Source organism: Piliocolobus tephrosceles, chromosome 5, assembly GCF_002776525.5.
Source record: "Piliocolobus tephrosceles isolate RC106 chromosome 5, ASM277652v3, whole genome shotgun sequence".
Taxonomy (NCBI): Eukaryota; Metazoa; Chordata; class Mammalia; order Primates; family Cercopithecidae; genus Piliocolobus; species Piliocolobus tephrosceles.
This window is the reverse complement of record NC_045438.1, coordinates 89,165,215-89,185,521: the sequence shown is the minus strand read 5'-3', so window position 1 is coordinate 89,185,521 and position 20,307 is coordinate 89,165,215. Positions and strand designations below refer to the sequence as shown.

Below are 20,307 nucleotides of genomic sequence, written 5' to 3'. Positions count from 1 at the left end.
AAATTAGCTGGGTGTGACGGTGCATGCCTGAATTCCTAGCTACCTGGGAGGCTGAGGCAGTAGGATCACTTGAACCTAGGAGTTTGAGGCTGCAGTGAGCTATGACTCCACTGCTGCACTCCAGCCTGGGCAACAGAAAAAGATACTGTCTCAAAATTAAAAAAAAAAAAAAATATATATATATATATACACACACACACACACACATACACATACATATCTGTTAAAACCCAGATCTGCTTCCCTCTCCTTCTAGAAGATAGCCAACTTCCCCACACTCTGGAAGTTTGAAAGAAAACTTGAGGCTCATTTTCTGGAAAGGGTCACTGGAATATAAGACACCAGGCATAATTGGGGACAAGGACGCCATATTGGAAACAAGATTAATTGAAAGTTTACATACTCAATACAGAGACCCTCTAGTCTTCTCCTACTTAACTCAAAGAACACTGGCAGAAAGGTAGTATCAGGAGAGAGATTGGAAAAATCTTTTCTGTGGAATCTCAGTGTAAGAGAAAGAATCCAAAGAGACTGAAAAGGAAGATTACCTAAGGAAATGCCCCAACCAAGTCACCTTACAGTAAAGATTCAGAATACAAGCTCCATCTGTATAACCAGCCTTCCAAACCATAAAAGGAGAGAGAACATAAAACACATGTGAAACTGTGAGTAGTGCAGTGTTGCTGAAGCAAACACAAATTATTAGAATGCAAAGTTATATGAGGCTAGAGAAGTTTTGGGGTCAGATCATGTAGGGCCTTCTACTATATACTAATAACACCTATAGGTATATATGGCTATATATAATTATATTATAGGTAGCAGATGGTGTTGAAAGATTTTAAATTCAGAGACTAGTGGCGGGTGATGGGTTTGAGAGATTTGAGGCTGGGGGTATGTAAACGATTTAGGAGGTTCAATTTTGAGCTTTTGCACAAAGCTTGTGCTTCCTGTTATGTGTTACTCTGGTGGCAATATCAAGAAATAGTTACATATAATCCGCGCCACAGATAAATATTTAGAATTTTAAAACGTAGTTGTATTGAGGTCATGAGGAATGATAACATTATTCAGAGTGAGTGGCTAAAGGAGAGAACCTAAATGAACATGGACGTTTAAGGAATAGAGGGCAGAAAAATGTGATATGGGGAAGATGACAGAAAAAAAATGGTCAAAGAGGTAAGAGAAAGTAAGAGAGCATATAGTTACCTGAAAACAGAGAAAAGTAGTGACAAAGAACAAAGGTCAATCAAGAAAGGAAATGAAAAATTGCTATTAGGTCTTGCAATCACATCACTTGTGACCTATCAGAGAGCTGTTTTTAGTGGCATGCATGTTAGGGCTGAGGATGTATGGCAGTATTCTGAGGAAGAAATAAAAGGTGAAGAACAGGGATAGCAGGTGTGGAGTACTCCTTGGAGAAGTTTAGATAAGAAAAGGAAGAATGGGATGAGGATGGATATGGGGTGAGAGGGAAACAAAGTTGAAGCAAGTATCTTATTTTTAAGTTTTTAAGGGAAGAAGGACACGGGTTGCTGGAGGGAAGAAAGTAGAATTGAGGCAATAATTTTAAGACTTAAAGCAATTTAAATATGGTCTATGGTCATAGACTAAGGGGAAGAAGGCAATAGAGAGAAAGAGGTTGAAGTTACAGAAAATCAGTTTCTCACTTGCTGTTTAATAAAATTTTTAAAACTTAATAGTAAGGCTAAACTCCAAAAATATGTTTACTGGCCATGGCATTCTTTTGTGATTTTGATCTTTTCAATTATCAAAGCACTCAGTATAAGATTTCACTATATTTACAACAATGTAGCCTAATATATTAAATGTATTTTTAAAAAATCCTAATAGTCAAACTAGTTTATTATGGCAAAAATTTCTATGTGCAATATTTAGAGTATCATGTTACAGAGTAGCCATTCCAGAGGTTATTATGAAAAGAAAAATTTCTTATTTAACTTACTTTAAATGACTAGAGTTTGAAACCTTATTTTTTTCATTCTGAATTTGCTGAATTCTGATTGTCTTCAGATTATATAATTACATGGCCAATTTCTTAGTAGATTCAATTTGTGCATTTTTTCCAGTTTAAAGCAATTTATAATGACAATGCATTCATGTCTAAAATACATTTTGAACCAAAATCTATATTATTTAAGGTTATTTTAGATAACTAACTTAGTAGAATTCTAAGTATATGTAATTTTCATCAAATACTTTTCATAAATCATATCTTTAAATAACACATCTGTTAAAAAAAAAAAAAAAGAGAGAGAGAGAAGAGTCCACCGAGGGTCCAGTGTAAACACATTTATTTACATGGTAAGGCTGTAATGGTTACATAATTATTTTTGTTGGCACTGGAATGCAATTTCTGTGCCTGCAGAGAGGAAAGTATTACATCCGTGGGCATAATGGTAAGAATATAAGGTTAAAAAGGTAAAAAAGAACCATACGGAGAAAATGTGTCATAAAAGCACAATTTTATATGATGTGCACAAAATGGTTTGGTCATTTCTAGTCAGAACCCTAATAACTTGTCAAAAGTTTTCTCTGGTCACAAATTAGACATATTTTTCTCAAACCTATCTCTTTGTTTCCTAAGGCAGTAACAGTTTAAAATTCCTATATGGAAATAAATAGACTATATATGTGCAGATTATATTTTAGGCCAAATTAGTCATAGTGAAAAACTAGTTATTTAATGCCTCTACTGTGGTGAACTGCTTGGGGGAAATACTCTGCTACGGAGCCTCAGGGCTCCTTCATGCACGGCTCTTGACCTAGGCTTGGCTCCTGCTTCTGATATCCTGTGCTCCAGACTTTAATTCTGATGTACCCCAGAGCCTGACCTCTAAATTCCTGGCCTTGATGGATAGAAATCCTGACCCTAATTGCTTGTTTTGTTTGATAATTTGAATTTAGCATTCGTTTTCTTAAACTGAACTCTGTTTCCTATTAACTCTGCATGATGATTCAAAATTATTTAATACTGGTCTTTAACTTTGTATGGACATTTACATGAGACCCACAAAATCAGAAGATATACAATATTAAAGGAATTCTATAGTTTTGTTCAACAGTTTACTGGTGGCTGTTTTAGAGAACACTGCAAAATGAATTGACAAGTGACTTAAAAACACTGGTCTACAAAGCATGTATTTGTAGTACCAAAGGCACTTTATCATTATTATACATGGTATCTTCAAGTTAGTATGCAATACTGATATGGTTTGGCTCTGCGTCCCTACCCAAATCTCATCTTGAGTTGTAATCTCCACATGTTGAGGGAGGGACCTGTAGTCCCCATGTGTCAAAGGAGGGAGGTGATTGGATCATGGGTGCGGTTTCACCCATACTGTTCTTGTGATAGTGAGTGACTTCTCAGGAGACCTAATGGTTTTATAAGTGGTTGGAAGTTCCTCCTTCTCTCATGTTGCCTTGTGAAGAAGGTCCTTGCTTCCCCTTTGCCTTCTACCATGATTGTAAGTTTCCTGAGGCCTCCCCAGCCATAAGAAAGTGTGAGTCAATTAAACATCTTTCCTTTATATAAATTACCCAGTCTCAGGAAAATTCTCCGTAGCAGTGTGAAAATAGACTAATGCAAATAACATTAAAATCAGGCTGTCTTCCTATAGCTCACAATTCTTAACACCTGGAAATTTCCAGATTATTCCATTTCTGAAATCCTATAAATATTCACTTTTATGAATACTCAAAAAGAAATTTAATAAAAAAAGAATAAAATACAGTTCATATAACTTCAGCAGGTTTTGTCATGAAAGTTGGCACTGAAGGAACAATGTAATTAACATCACAAAGAATTTGGGGAAAAGAAAGATTTGACCAATTACTTTCATGTATCTCAAAAGGACTAACGACTCAGGATTTTTAAAGTCGTTAAATGTATATAGCTGCAATACTAAATACTTAAGCACAGTGAATTTAAAAAATTATTTTATGTACATATTTTTTCTTTTTTCTTTTTCTTTTTTTTTGAGATGGAGTCTCACTCTGTTGCCCAGGCTATAGCACAATCTTGGCTCACTGAAACCTCTGCCTCCCAGGTTCAAGTGATTCTTCCACTTCAGCCTCCCTAGTAGCTGGGACTACAGGTATGCACCACCATGCCCTGCTAATTTTTGTATTTTTAGTAGAGACAGGGCTTCACCATATTGGCCAGGCTGGTCTTGAACTCCTGACTTCGTGATCCGCCCGCCTTGGCCTCCCAAAGTGCTGAGATTACAGGTGTGAGCCACTGTGCCTGGCCTAAAAATTATTATTTATAAAGTACCTTTCAGTTTATAGGGTATTTCTACAAATAATTATTTTGTCCACAATGTAAACTCCATGAGAGAAACATTATCCTCCCCATTTTACATTTAAATTTTCTTTGATCATCTCATTTCCAGTAGCATTCACCTTTATTCCACTTGGGCCGACTTCCTTCTAAATTTCATCTTGGTGCTTGCCATCACTCAGAACCAATCCTTGAAAGTATTACATTAGAATACTTTACTCGTGGTCTACAGTCTCCTATCTTCCCAGGTCTCTTATTCAATCATCCTTATTATACCCATGCTTCAACCCTACTGGAATGTCAAAGCCTTTTCCCCATCTAACTGTCTTTTATCTTCACTTCCTTCTCTATCCAGCTTATTGTCATGGTCATCACTTTAACCTTAGCTCTTATCCCTTTGTCCTTTCTTTGCACAAATACAATAAAATATCTAACATAGATGAATCCAGCTGTTCACTGTGGCCTTGCCTCTTCCTGAACTGTTGAACTCAAGTTGCTCAGCCAGCATCATGATACATTTATGATATTAATTTCAATTAAATCTGCAGTGTCTGCTGACTGAATCCTTTTATGTTTCATAATCCGTTGGCTCTCTAGTTCTCTACAACAGTTCTTTCAGATCTGTTTTTTTCTTTAATTTTCCTCAAACTTCCAATCCTGTTATTTCAAAGAAAAATTGGAGACCGTTACATATATTTTTTGTTTTCGTCAAACTTCTGATCTATTGTTTCAAAGAAAAAATTAGAAGCTGTTATGTAACTTTCTGCCACAGGTAAGAAATTAAACACAGAGAAGTTATGTAGATTGGTCAAAGTCTATAGCTAGTAAAGGGCAAAGCAAATCAGTATGACTTTATAGTCCATGCTCTTAACATCTACATGTAAGAGTGTCTCCCACTTTATCCATTTCAGTTTCTGCCCTGCCATTCTTCTAGTTCTTCAAGGCAAAAGCCTAGGCTCCATCCTTGGATCCTTCTTCATCTTCACTATCAACAACTAATTATCTGTCTATTTCTAACTTCACTAGCACTTTCTTAGAGCAAGACGTCATCATCATGGATTTCAGCAATAGCCTTCAAATTCAGTCCTGTTCTCCAATTCAATCCTGTTCTCTAGACTGAAGACAGTGTAATCTTTCCAAATGCAAACCTATCTGAGCCAACCTACCAACTCCTTAGTTCAACTCTCACCAACTCCTTCATGTTTAATTCTTTAGATCAAAAGTTGGCAAACTCTTTTCATAGAAGGCAAGAGAGTAAATATTTTAGGGCTTGTGTGCCATTCAGTGTCTATCCCAGGCTTAATTCTGCTATTACAGCATGAAAGCCACTGTAAACAATATATAAACAAGTGGGCATGGCTATGTTGCAATAAACTTCACAAAAACAGGCAGTGGGCTAGATTTGGCTCACAGGCTGTAGTTTGCCAACTCCTGCTTTAGACATATTACATTGATTCGTTCCACTAGTATTAAATACTTTCTGTGGGCTTGGGGCTGTGTTAATGACAAGTTAATGATACAGTGATGAGCAAAATAGCCACGTTCCCTGCCTTCACAGAGCTTAAAATTTAGTTGGGATGGAGATACTAATTTTTTTTTAATTGCATAAATAGGTCAGGCATGGTGGCTTATGCCTGTAATCCCACCACTTTGAGAGGCTAAGGCGGGCAGATCACTTGAGTTCAGGCATTCAAGACCAGCCTGGCCAATGTGGCAAAATCCCATCTCTACTAAAAATATAAAAATTAGCTGGGCACAGTGGCATGCACCTGTAATCCCAGTTACTCAGGAAGCTGAGGCAAGAGAATCACTGGAACCCAGGAGCAGAGGTTGCAGTGAGCCAAGAATGCACCGCTGCACTCCAGCCTGGGCAATAAAGCAAGACTCTGTCTCAAAAAAATTTGCATAAATATATAAAAATGCTACTATGATAAGGAAAAAAGAAAAATAATTACTGCTATGGCAGCCTATGAGGTGGAATTGACCCAGACCCAGAAATTCAGAAGGGTTTACTGACGAATGTCATAATTGAGATGAGATTTGAAAAGGGGAAGAAAGGGTATTCTAGAAAGAGAGATCAACATTTGGCTAGACCCTTAAATAGGAGGAAATCTGGCTCATTTCAGGAACTGAGAAGGGATGTGTGGCTAGAATGGCTGAAGAGAGAAACAGGGGTCAGTCCACGCATTTTGACCACATTCAGGATTTTCATCTTTATCCTAAGTACAATGAAAATCCATCATCCTAAGTACAATGAAAATCCATCAAATTATTTTGAGGAAGAAATAACAAGATCAGATTTCTATAGCAAAAAGAAAACTATCTCTGTTCACCACAAAAACCTCAGCACTTAGATCTACATCTGACAAACTGTAGAGATATTATGCAGAAAACATATAAGAAAGGGAAGCAAGAGTAAATGTGGATAGATTACTTAGATGATAGTAATTTACACTAGGGTGATGAGAACTCTATGAAAAACACAGATTTTGATGACAGGAAATGAGAAAGGTTTAGTGACAGACTGTATTTGGTGGGAAAGCTAAAGAGGGAGCTATCAGTAATTCACTGAAAATGAGAACACTGGAAGAAGGTCAGGTTTGGTGGGGAAATAAGAGTTTGATTTGGGAGTAGGTTAAGTATGAGAAGTATGAGATAACTTTGAGACATCCAACAGGAATTTTGTTGTTGTTGCTGCTGCTGCTGTTGTTGTTGTTTGAGACAGGGGCCTCGCTCTGTCACACAGGCTGGAGTGCAGTGGCATGAGCATGGCTTACTGCAGCTGCGACCTCCTGGGCTCAAGGGATCCAATCCTTCCCACCTCAGCCTCCTGAGTAGCTGGGACTACAGGCACACACCATCATACCAGGCTAATTTTTATATTTTCTTGTAGAGACAGAGTTTTGCCATGTTGCCCAGGATGGTCTCGGACTCCTATGCTCAAGCGATCTGCCTGCCTTGGCCTCCCAAAGTGTTGGGATTACAGGTGCCTAAGAGGAGATTTTAAATAAAGACACGGGTATATAGACCTGGAATACAAAGAAGTCTGGACTGGCAATATAAATTTGCTAACTGAATGTCTGGACTTGGAGTATATACCTAAGAACATATAGCAGAACAAAAAGAAAACGACCTGGCACTGAGCAGGTCATTTAAAAATGAAGTGTTTTGTCATTTAATAAGTAGACAGGAAAGGATGAACTTGCAGAGGAAAAAGGAAAGGCAAACAGCCAAAGAGGTAAGAAGAAATCAGCAGAATGCCATGAAAAAGAGTATATGGAAGCCAACAAAAAAGAGTATATCAAGAAACAAGGTGAGTCAACAATGTGGAATGCTGCTGAAAATTCAAGTAAGATAAACACTGAAAAACATTCATTGGAATTAGTGAAATGGAAGCCATTTGCAATCTTATTTCAAGTTGCAAAAACTCTTTACGGTATTTCTCCTCAGCACATCTACCTGTGCTTTCCCCCTACCTTCCAATAATGAAACAGAATCCCTAAGATTCTCATAGTAAGACATGTATATTGGGGGTGGGCTCTGCATGGATCTGGAGAAGATTAAAAAACTAGAACTTAAAGAGGAAAAAATTTGGCAGCTTAGACAAAAGCAGGTAGCCAAGCATCTACAATCAAAGACAAATAGTAAAATGCAGCTCCTACTGGGGTAAAGCATAAAAATTGTGCCTAAGATAGTCTGAAGAGAGAAGTATATACAGTTTTATTTTTAAACAATGAATAATATGGTCTCATACATTTCATTCTTTGTTTAGCCATAATCACCAGGGATTTTGTCAGATTTCTTGGAGCTTATTTTCTAGCTAATGGATAACATGGTATATTACAGACTCAGAGAGTACTTTTCTCGAATATATGCAACTAGATAAGAAATAGTACATGACATCAGTGAGCATACTTCCTGGAATTTAAAAGGTACTCAGCATATACTGATTGAATTTGAATCATTATTAAAATTATGAACTAATTTCTGACATGTTATTGATCCATATGCAGTGAAAATGTTACCTTGAATATCATCATTGAATGTGCAATACTGGTTTCGATACTTGTTCAGGAGACGAAACGCATTCACATTTGCAAAGTCTTCAAACTGAATAAGGCAATTCATGCCATACCTATGGGACAAAAACATTCATATTAAAAGAGGCTAATAAAATGCTATTTAAAAATAAACTTTTAAAATTGGCCCATAGAAACAGGAAAACATATTTCCTTTTAAAGGTTCTATCTTGCTGCTTAAGTATAAATATGTAATATAATATCTGTTCAACAAATATTTACTATATGCTTACTACAGAAAAGACATTGTGTTGGCACTGTGAAATAACACAAAATGACCAAAATATGTTCCCTTTCCTTAAGGAATTTAACTTTTAGTAGAAACAAAAATTTTTGAAGTAAATAAAAAGTAATATAAAAGTGGTATAAACAAGGAATGATAGGTGTTCCGAGGACAGACATCACTTCTGGCTGTGATCAAAGACAAAGCAACCAATGAACTGAGTTTTAATGAATAGTTATAATTTCAAAAGTAGAGATGTAGGGTTTTATAAGCTGAGGAAAAATAGAAGCAAAATAACTGAGGTAAAAGATAAAAAAGAAAAAATTGTTTTAAAAAATGGTTTAAAAGCCCTGTTTGGCTATAATATGGTAGTAAATGTAAGGGTATAGTGAAAGATACAGTCAGATCTTCATTGTGGCCCTTCCATTCCTCCCATCTAGCTTCATCTCTGTATGCAAAGACAGTTATCGCAACAGTGTATTGGCTGTCTCCTTAGACTCCCTTGTCCCCTTGTTCTCCATCATTCCAAATCTCCTTTTCTATTAAGATAGCACATAAATCAATGCTATTGAATCTCAGCCAGGATCTCAGTAATATCCTGAAATATTTGTTTTCATCTGTTACTGGTCCACAACACAATCTCCAAAGCAGGTGCTATCACAAAATACCTCAGCCCGGGTAATTTATAAACAATAAAAATTTATTGTTCACAGCTCTGGAGGCTGAAAGTCCAAGATTAAGGTGTTAGCAGATTCCGTGTCTGGTGACGGTCTTTTCCCCATGGATAGTGCCTTTTTGTTACATCTTTGCATGGGAGAAGGGGTAAACATGCTTTCTTCAGTCTCTTTTATAACGGCACTTATAAAACATTCATGAAGGACGGGGCTTCATGGCTTAATCACTTCTCAAAAGGCCCCATCTCTTAATACTTTCACAATGGCGACTACATTTCAACATATACAACTTAACATGTAATAGTAATGATTAGACCACAGCAGCATTCACAAACCTTCTTTTATTCTCCTGTTCTCCCAAGTCTCTTACCAGTCACTATGTCACTAAGATCAATGCTAGAGAGAATAATATTAACCTTCTCAGTTTCCCCCTACATTAAAATATTTTGTACTTTTATTTCTATTTTCTTCCTCAACTTGTGAGAAGGATTTTTGCTTCCTTGTTTCGAATCTCCCTATGGACCTTACTGAATCAACTGCACCTCTCTATACTAACAACTTCAATTTCTCCTTTACCACTGCTCCTTTCCTGTCCCCAAGCATTTTCAGGACTACCTAATTTTAAAACCACCTCCCTTGACTATGACAAAATCGAAGCTATAGTTACTTATGCTTCTTCCCCCGATGTCAAATGTCTCATAACAGAGAATCTTAAACCTTGCACTCATTTCTCACTTCTTGTCAACATTCGAATTCAAGGACAGTCTCAAACCACTACCCCCTGATATCACAAGGCAGATGAGTTTTCTCTCTTTTTCTTCTGATACAACAACAAAAAAAACTCTGTAAGTCTGTTATTTCCCTTCCATTATGTTAATTTATATATAATTATATATTTATCCTGGGTAGACTATCTTTCTAAATTACTATAAAAGTCATAGGTGAAAACTGGTATTAACTTTTTATTTATTTATTTTTATTACTAGTGTAGCCTAGCATCTTTATCTGTCTATTCGTCATTTGTAATTCTTTCTGGAAGATTATATGTTCGTTTGTTCATTTTTCTATTGCTATAGTTGTTTTCTTTGTTATTTCATAAGAATATACCTTCTGTTACATATGTTGCAAATAGTTTTTCTAATCTAGTACACTGTGCCATTAATTATTTAGACAGTGTTCCTAATTGTTTTCACAAATAAATTTTAAATTTGTATGTGGTTAGATCTTTCAATCCTTTTATTTATGGTTTCTCCTTTGATGAAATGCTTACAACAGTCTCATCTACATATATTTATTTAACTATTAATGAAAAATTTCTTCTAATTATATTATAGATTTAGAAAACAGTTAACCTCTAAATCTGGTATACTTTTGCTGTTAGGCCACAGATTTAAAAACAGCAAGCTATACCAAAATTTCTGTTTTCTGTATAATCACCCAACTATGCCAGCACCATTTAACAGTTCATCCTTCTCCTCATCACCTATAATTAGATACTATATTCTGATATATAGTAGGGTCTGTTTCTGTGCTTTCTTATTTTATTCTACTACTGCTGATGACAACAAATATGTTTTCCTTTATAAGATATTACACATGCACACTTACTCTTCACAACCACTCTATGAAGTAAATACTATTATTATTCTCATCTAATAGATGAGGACACAGGCACACAGGTATACCACATCAGTACTGCTCAGTAATATAGTCTAACAGTAATGATTATCTTACTAATCTATAAAGAAAGTAATACCTCCCTGCTTTAATTCCTACAGCTTTATAGTAATTTTAATATTTAGTACTGTTAATCATCTTTTATCCTTCTTTTTAAGTATTTACTTGGCTGTCATACTGGTTTACAAGCATAGGCTCTGGAGTCAGAGCTCCTGGGATCAATCTAGAACTCCTTACATACTGTGCATCCTTAACTGTTCTGTGCCTCTGATTTCCTATCAGAAAAATGAGAATAGTAACAGCCTATTACCATAAGGTTGTTAGCAGGATCAAATGAAGTGATAAACGTTAAGTGCTCAATGCAATGACTGGCACATAAGTACTCTATAGCCATTTAAAAATCTACAGATTTTAAAAAATTATTTAATAGTAACAATAGAAGCCACAGGCAGGTAAATAATATCCTCAAAGGGCTAAGAGAAAATAACTGTCATCCTAGACAAAGCTATTCTTCAACAGTAGGGTTTATACAGCCAACAAACGTATGAAAAGAAAGCTCATCATCACTGGTCATTAGAGAAATGCAAATCAAAACCACAATGAGATACCATCTCACGTCAGTTAGAATGGTGATCATTAAAAAGTCAGAAAACAACAAGATGCTGCCAAGGATGTGGAGAAATAGGAACGCTTTCACACTGTTAGTGGGAGTGTAAATTAGTTCAACCATTGTGGAAGACAGTGTGACGATTCCTCAAGGATTTAGAATCAGAAATCCCATTTGACCCAGCAATCCCACTACTGGGTATATAACCAAAGGATTATAAACCATTCTACTATAAAGACACATGCACATGTATGTTTATTCCAGGACTATTCACAATAGCAAAGACTTGGAACCAACCCAAATGCCCATCAATGATAGACTAGATAAAGAAAATGTGGCACATATATCCCATGGAATACTATGCAGCCATAAAAAGGATGAGTTCATGTCCTTTGCAAGGACATGGATGAAGCTGGAAACCATCATTCTCAGCAAACTATTACAAGAAGAGAAAACCAAACATAGCATGTTCTCACTCATAAATAGGAGTTAACAATGAGAACACATGGACACAGGGAGGGGAACATCACACACCAGGACCTGTTTGGGGGTAGGCGCCAGGGGATGGATAACATTAGGAGAAATACCTAATGTAGATGGTGGGTTGATGGGTGCAGCAAACCACTATGGCACATGTATACCTATGTAACAAACCTGCACATTTGGCACAAGCACCCCAGAACTTAAAGTATAATGATAAAAATAAATTAAAAATAAATAAATAAAATTAAGGCATCTTTAGATAAATAAAAATCAAAATACTTTTACTAAAGAAACTTCTAAAAGGCATATTTCAGAAAGAACAAAAATAATACCAGTTAAAAGGTCTATGTATAATAAAATGATAAAATGTAGGGAAATACAAGCAATTTTTATCCATATAAAATAGTAATAAAAATAAGTCTACTTCTAGTGTGACACAGTGAAGAGGTTGGCAAATTCATTCCCCAAACAGCAACAATATTGCAAGACAAAATATTTAAAACAACCATTTCAGTGCTCTGTAAATCACTAAAGACAAAAAGAAGCAACAATTTAAAAGTAAAATGGGATAGTGGGGTCAATTCTTGAAGGGAACATAAACTTTTTCTACTCCTTTTATGTATGATGTCGTTCATCCTCCAAGGAAACACTTTAGCTAGCTGTATTAATAATTATAAAAATGTTACTAGAAACTGGTAAAACCATTTCTATGGTTACAAATTATTACATTTTTATAACCTAGAAGAGAAGCAAACTTCGTCATAGCAACTAAGTACCCCAAACACAAATATCAGTCAATAATCATGAGGTGCTTGTAATGGCTCCTCCTACTTCTCTGGTTTCCAAGCAGGCCTTTAGAAAGTAAAGACTGTGAGCCTTTGGAGAGTGCTGTATGGTTTGCTCCTAATGTATCATATACCGGTGGTCTAGAAACATTGGATGAGCTGTCATTATGTTCAGAAGGAGCAGAACCCTGTGGTCTCAGTATGTGAGGAGGAATCAGAGCCTTCTCAATTCTATTCCCGGATCTACTACTTACTTGGTTCTGCGGTTTTGCGCTTGTTACAATTTCTCTGTGGTTAAAATGAAATCCTACAATATGGTTTGCCTTCAATGTTTAGGACACAATGTGGTCAGGCTATAAATTTATAATGTTTCTTAAGTGAAATCTGGGAATAGGCATAGGTAGTAAAATGGTGTACAGGATACCTTATCATTTACAAAAGTTTATTTTAGAAGTATCCCTTAGAAACTATATATCAGTTTTAGTTTCATGACTTTTCTCTACCTGGTAGTTAACTCTGATTTGACTCCTAAAGATTTAGAGACAGGCATTCTGAATTCATTTTGTGATACAAACATCTTGCATCATATAATAAAAGAAAGCCACGTAAGGGATAGTTAGTTCCAATTTGAACCCACTTTGTCACTATAAAATTATAAGTAGTGGAACACTGAAAAGTTAGCCAATTCAATTCTACATAACTATGAAAAGAACCTACTATTTTATGATCAAAATACCACATAAAATACTAGGTGCAAATGGTTTTAGAAGTTAACAGAAATAGCACCCATAAAATTAACATGTAAAAACTGCAGAGATTTTGCTCTTGTGGCATTGTTAAATCTGACAAATACCTTATTACAGTGACTAATCACTATATCTAGCACTATGTGTCAGGCACTAGGCTTCATACTTTACATGGATTATCTCAATTCTGTCAGCAACCCAGTGAAGAAGGCAGCGTTATTATCCATTTAACAGATAAATAAATGAACTCAGTAAGATTAAAAGCCATGGATGAGTTCATACTGCTAATAGGTGGTAAGGTCTGGACTGAACCACAGGGCCTGCTGCTATATATACTGAGCACCAACAGAGTTATCAAGTCAATGAAATGAATAGTATATTTACATCTGAAAAGATTGCACTGACAAAATAAGGGTGTTATAATTTTATAACAAAACTATTAATAGCAAAACAGCATTTGTATGCATTCAACATACCAGGTCCTTATGTTATAGGAAATATATGAACAGATATCGGTGAGAACATGAATCTTTGTTTGATTATAAATGATCAAGAATTCGCTGTAACCAGGTTAACCAAGTATGCTTTAATTTTTCCTGAGATATAGTAAAATGTTTTATAGGATTTACTACATATGGAACATTCAAGATCTAGTGCACTTTAGCTCTGATGAGTACCTTAGGGATAGCTTATTCCAAATTACTCATTTTTGATAATGTATTGAAGCTTGAGAGTGCTCAATGAATCAAGCAGCAAATAAGAAACATGCCCTGGAAATGCTCACTGGGAAACAGTCTCATTGGGAAGACAAAAGGATGCAAATAAATAACTTAAAGGAGGTTCAGATTAAAAACAAAAGCAGTGGCGCACTGATCACTAAAGCACTGAGGGAAAAACAACATGAATTAGGTGAGGCTTAAGATGGGGCCTTGGTAGAACTCAAATAAGGAAAAGAGTGGAGTAAAGAATCAATCATAGAATAGAGGTCTCAAAATCTGTACTGGGGAGATGACAAACATTAGCTTCAAGGACTTTAGAAGATCAGCATTGGTTGCTGAATTTCAGATTATGAATGGTCTTGAATGCTAGAATAAGTAATCTGAAGTTGACACAAGTTATCTCTGGCTAAGAACCATTGGAATTCAATTCTTCTTTGAAGGTAACAATAAAGAAGATGGATGTGTTAACTTCTTTCATAGCAATATGGCTTTTGTTCCTACTACTTTACTTCCATATTATTTTGTAACATTTAGACAGTCCTTTCATTTTTCTTACCATTCCTTTTATTATATTTTACTGTTACTTCTTATTCTTTGTGACAGCAGAAATGATAAAGATTCAGCCATAATCATTCATTCTTTTCCCCCATATAGTCATCCCCTTAAGTTTCTTGTATTCTTAAGGATATGACAATCATGTTTTACATAAATGACTTCTAAATTTGTATCTCTGCTGCTGACCTTTCAAAGAAATAACTCTGTTTCCAAAATGATACCAAGGACTTGAAGAAATGTTACACTATGAATCTTTTTTCTTTTAGAATGAGAGATAAATAATTAAAATGGTATTTCCAACCATTTTTATTTAGTATTTATTTCTGTAAAAGTATCTATAGTATCAAAAATCACACGACATTTATAGCAAGGACAAAAAAAAAAAAAGAATCACAAGCAAAATGGAATCATTGTGTTTAGGTGTTTTCTGCTTTTCAAAAAAAATAGCAAACCTGAGATTCTGAGTTCCTTAAAATTCAACAAACTTTGAAGTTCCATTTATAACTAAAGTTGCTATTTAGTATATTTTACTAAAAAGCATTTTAAAAATCCTCCTTATCTCCAAAATTTGTGAAACCTTTTCCCTTGTGATTTTATTATTTTGTTGTTGTTGTTTTTAAACTTTTATTTTAGGTTCAGGGGTACATGTGCAAGGTAGTTTTATAGGTCAATTCATGTCATGGGGGTTTGTTGTACAGATTATTTTATCACCCAGAAGCTAAGCCTAGTACACAATAGTTACTTTTTCTGCTCCTCTTCCTCCTCTGATCCTCCAACCTCTGAGGTGGAGATGAGAACACATGGACACTAGGCCCCAGTGTCTGTTGTGCCCCTCTTTGTGTTCAAGTGTTCTCATCATTTTAGCTCCCACTTATAAGCGAGAACATATAGTACCTGGTTTTCTGCTCCTGCATTAGTTTGCTAGGGATAATGGCCTCCAGCTCCATCCATGTTCCTGCAAAGGATGTGATCTCATTATTTTTTATGGCTGCATAGTATTCCATGGTGTGTAAGTACCACATTTTCTTTATCCAGTGTATCATTGATGGGCATTTAGGTTGATTCCATGTCTTTGCTATTGTGAATAGTGCTCCAATAAGCCAAAAAATGTGTGCATGTATCTTTGTGGTAAAATGATTTATGTTCTTTGGGGTATATACCCACTAATGGGATTGCTGGGTCAAATGGTACTTCTGCTTTTATTTCTTTGAGGAATCTCCATAGTGCTTCCACAATGGCTGAACTAATTTATACTCCCACCAGCTGTGTATAAGCATTTCCTTTGCTCCGCACCGTTGCCAGGATCTGTTATTTTTTGACTTTTTAATAATAGCCATTCTGACTGGTGTGACATGGTATTTCATTATGGTTTGGAATTGCATTTCTCTAATGATCAGTGATATTGAGCTTTTTTTCATATGCTTATTGGCCGTATGTATGTTCTTTTGAAAAGCTTCTCTTCATGTCCTTTGCCTACCTTTTAATGGGGTTGTTTTTTTCTTGTAAATTTGTTTAAGTTCCTTAAGATTCTGGATATTAGACCTTTGTGAAATGCATAGTTTGCAAATATTTTCTCCCATTCTGTAGGTTCTTTGTTTACTCTGTTGATATATATATATATCAGAGCAATATATATATATATATTGCTGTGAAAAAGCTCTTTAGTTTAATTAGATCCCATTTGTACATTTTTGCTTTTGTTGTGATTGCTTTTGGCATCTTTGTCATGAAATCTTTGCCTGTTCCTATGTTCAGAGAGCCATTTCTCAGGAAAGCAAGGAGGTAAAGGGAACATCCAGCCAGGAAGTGAAGAGGTAAAGGAGTCTGTTGTTAAAGTGTGGGTTTCCAGGTAAACAGTAGAAAGATCTGAGAAGAAGAGTGTTGGGAGTCTGGTTTAGGGAAGATAAAGCACAAAACATGAAGTATGAAGAAGCATAGGCTTTGTGTGGTGGCTCACGCCTGTAATCTCAGCACTTTGGGAGGCCAAGGAGATGGATCATCTGAGGTCAGGAGTTTGAGACCAGCCTGGCCAACCTGATGAAACCCCGTCTCTACTAAAAATACAAAAATTAGCTAGGTGTGGTGGTGGGCACCTGTAATCCCAGCTACTCGGGAGGCTGAGGCAGGAGAATCACGTGAACCCAGGAGGCGGAGGTTGCAGTGAGCTGAGAAGGCAACACTGCACTCCACCCTAGGCAACAGAGTGAGAATCCATCACAAAAAAAAAAAAAAAGAAAAGAAAAAGCATGAAGTATGTGGAGGCATACATGAAAAGAGACAAATGACATGTTATTTTTACATTTTAATAGGCAACCAAGTATAACAATAATGGGAAGCAAGACTTTCTAATTACATGCACAGGTCATCTGATGGACTGCAGAGGTGGAGCATGGGCAGATGAATATGCGAAAGAGGGAACATCATGGCCTCTGACCTGAAGGCAGCGTGGGTACAGGCTCAAATCCTCAGAGAAGTTTTGGCTCTAAAGGACTTATCTGTGCTTCAACATACCACTGTATTCTTATCTTCTATTTCCAGTTTGTACCATTCCTTATGCCTAAAATGCTTTCATATAAGGGATGCAGAAATTTAGAAAATGCTTTTATAAACTCCATCTGCAAACTTACAATAGAGAATTAAAGGTCTCCTCAGATGCATGTTCCAGTAAATACTTCATCTCCAACCTCAATCATGTCATTTACTTCTGTAGTTTCAATCACTAAATCTGTGTCTTTTTCTCCATTTAGTCTGACTCAAACTGTTTATTTCTAAAAGCCAGCAACTTCTACAAAACACTAAGGGTCACATATTCAGCAGAAAAGAGAATTGTACATTATTTTACTGAAGAATATTACAGTCATAAAATTGTAGATCTAGAAATGTCCTCAGAGACCATTTAGCAATAACTAATGACCAGGAAGGTGAAAAAACACCCAAGGTTCCAAAAAAATATATGCTAGTGAGTATTGCCATCTAAGAGAAAAAGCCAGAAGGAATAAGTCCAATAGCCTCTTACGGTAGAGTAGACTTTTTTGTAATGTAAGATACCTTCTATCTTATTTCATACTATAAGAATACAATATATTTTCAGATAAGTTTATCAGAATTTATAACCGGCACATCTCATTTTATTGTGCTTTGCTTTACTGCACTTTGAAGATACTGCAATTTTTTTACAAATTGAAGATTTGTGGCAACCCTTGTCGAGCAACTCTATTGGGACCATTTTTTTCCAACAGAATGTGCTCACTTTGTGTCTCTGTCACATTTTGGTAATGCTCATAATATTTCAAACTTTTGCATTATTATTATATGTGTTATGTTGATCTGTGATCAGTGATCTTTCATGTTACCACTATAATTGCATACCAGATGGCAAACTTAATAAATGTTGTGTATGTTCTGACTGCTCCACTGACTGGCCATACCCATGACTCTCTGCTTCTCCCCAAACCTCCCTATTCCCTGAGACACAACACTATTGAAATTAGGCCAAGTAACATCCCACAATAACCTTTAAGTGTTCAAGTGAAAGGAAGAGTCACACATCTCTTTAAATCAAAAGTTTGAAATGGCTAAGTTTAGTGAGAAAGGAATATTGAAAGCTGAGACAGGACAAAAGTTAGACCTGTTGTACCAGGCAGTTATTCAAGTTGTGAACACAAAGGAAAAGTTCTTGAAGTAAACTAAAAGTGTTACACTATTGAGCAGATAAATGATAAGAAAACAAAAAAAAATGTCTTTTTTGCTGATAGGGAGGAAGTTTGAGTGATCTGGATAGATTAAACCAGTCACAACATTTCCTTAAGCCAAAGCCTAATCCATAGCAAGGCCCTAATTCTCTTCAGTTCTATAAAGGCTGAGAAAGGTAAGGAAACTGCAGAAGAAAAATTTGATGCTAGCAGAGTCTGATCTGTAAAGTTTAAGGAAAAAAGTTGTCTCTATAACATAACATAACATAACATAACATAACATAACATAACATAACATAACATGCAAGGTGAAGCAGAAAGTACTGATGTGGAAGCAGCAGCAAGTTATCGAGAAGATCTATCTAAGCTCATACATGAAAGTGGTTACATTAAAGAGCAGATTAAAAATGGAGACAAAATAGCCTTCTGTAGAAAGAGAATGCCATCTAGGGCTTTCATAGCTAGAGAGGAGAAGTCAATGCCTGGCTTCAAAGCTTCAAAGATTAGGACCCTTGTTAAGGTCTAATGCAGCTGGTGACATTAATCTGAAGCCAATACTCACTTACCATTTTGAAAAACATAGATCCCTTAAGAGTTATGCCAAATAGACTCTGTCTGTGCTCTCTAAATGATACAACACAGCCTGAGTGACAACATATCTGTTTACAGCATGGTTTACTGAATATCTTAAGTCCACTACTGAGACCTACTGCTCAGAAAAATAAGATTCCTTTCAAATTATTGCTGCTTATTGACAATGCACCTAGCCAGCTGAAGAGCTCTGATGGAGATGTACAAGAACAATGTTTTCATGCCTGCAAACACAACATCTATTCTGCAGCCCATGCATAGAGAGGCAATTTAAACTTTCAAGTCTTATTATATAGAAAATGCACTTCCTAAAGCTATTGCTACCCTAGACCATAATTCCTCTTATAAATTTGGGCAAAGTAAACTGAAAACCTCTGGAAAGGGTTCACCATTCTAGATGTCACTAAGAACATTTGTGATTCATGGAAGGAGGTCAAAACATCAACATTAACGGGAGTTTGCAAGAAGCTAATTCCAGCTCTCATGGATGACTCTGAGGGGTTGAAGACTTTAGCAGAGAAAGTCACTGCAGATGTGGTAGAAGTGGAGCCTGAAGATGGGACTGAATTGCTGCAATCTCATGATAAAACCTGAATGACTGAAGAATTGTTTCTTATGGATGAGCAAAGAATGTGTTTTTTTTTTGAGATGAAATTTACTTCTGGTGAAGATGCTATGAATAGTGTTGAAACGACAACAATTTAGAATATTTAGATTTGGAATATCACATAAACTCACTTGATAAAGGAACAACCTGGTTTGAAAGGATTGACTCCAATATTGAAAGAAGTTCTACTGTGGATATAATGCTGTCAAACAGCATTGTATGCTACAGAGAAATCTCTCATGAAAGGAAGAGTCAATTGATATTGCAAACTCCATTATTGTCCTATTTTCAGAAATTACCACACTCACCCAACTTTCAGTAACCACCATTCTAATCAGTCAGCAGCTGTCAACATCAAGGCAAGACCCTCCGCCAGCAAAAAGATTATGACTCTCTGAAGGCTCAGATGATCATTCACATTTAATAGCAATAAAGTTATTTCTTAATTAGGGTATACAAATTTTTTAACATAATGCTATTGCATACTTAATATGCTACAGTATAGTGTAAACACAAGTTTCTCTTTTTTTTTGAGACAGGGTCTCACTCCATCATCCAGGCTGGAG

At 35.9% G+C, this 20,307-nt stretch overlaps 1 protein-coding gene across 1 annotated transcript in view; it reads right to left on the bottom strand.

The window, feature by feature from the left end:
• ME1 (malic enzyme 1) overlaps positions 1–20,307 on the bottom strand; it is a 224,103-nt gene that overhangs the window by 32,510 nt on the left and 171,286 nt on the right. Inside the window, exon 7 of the mRNA XM_026454537.2 lies at positions 8,329–8,438. Coding sequence (XP_026310322.1) covers positions 8,329–8,438 — 110 coding nt within the window. The remainder of the gene's footprint in view (positions 1–8,328; positions 8,439–20,307) is intronic.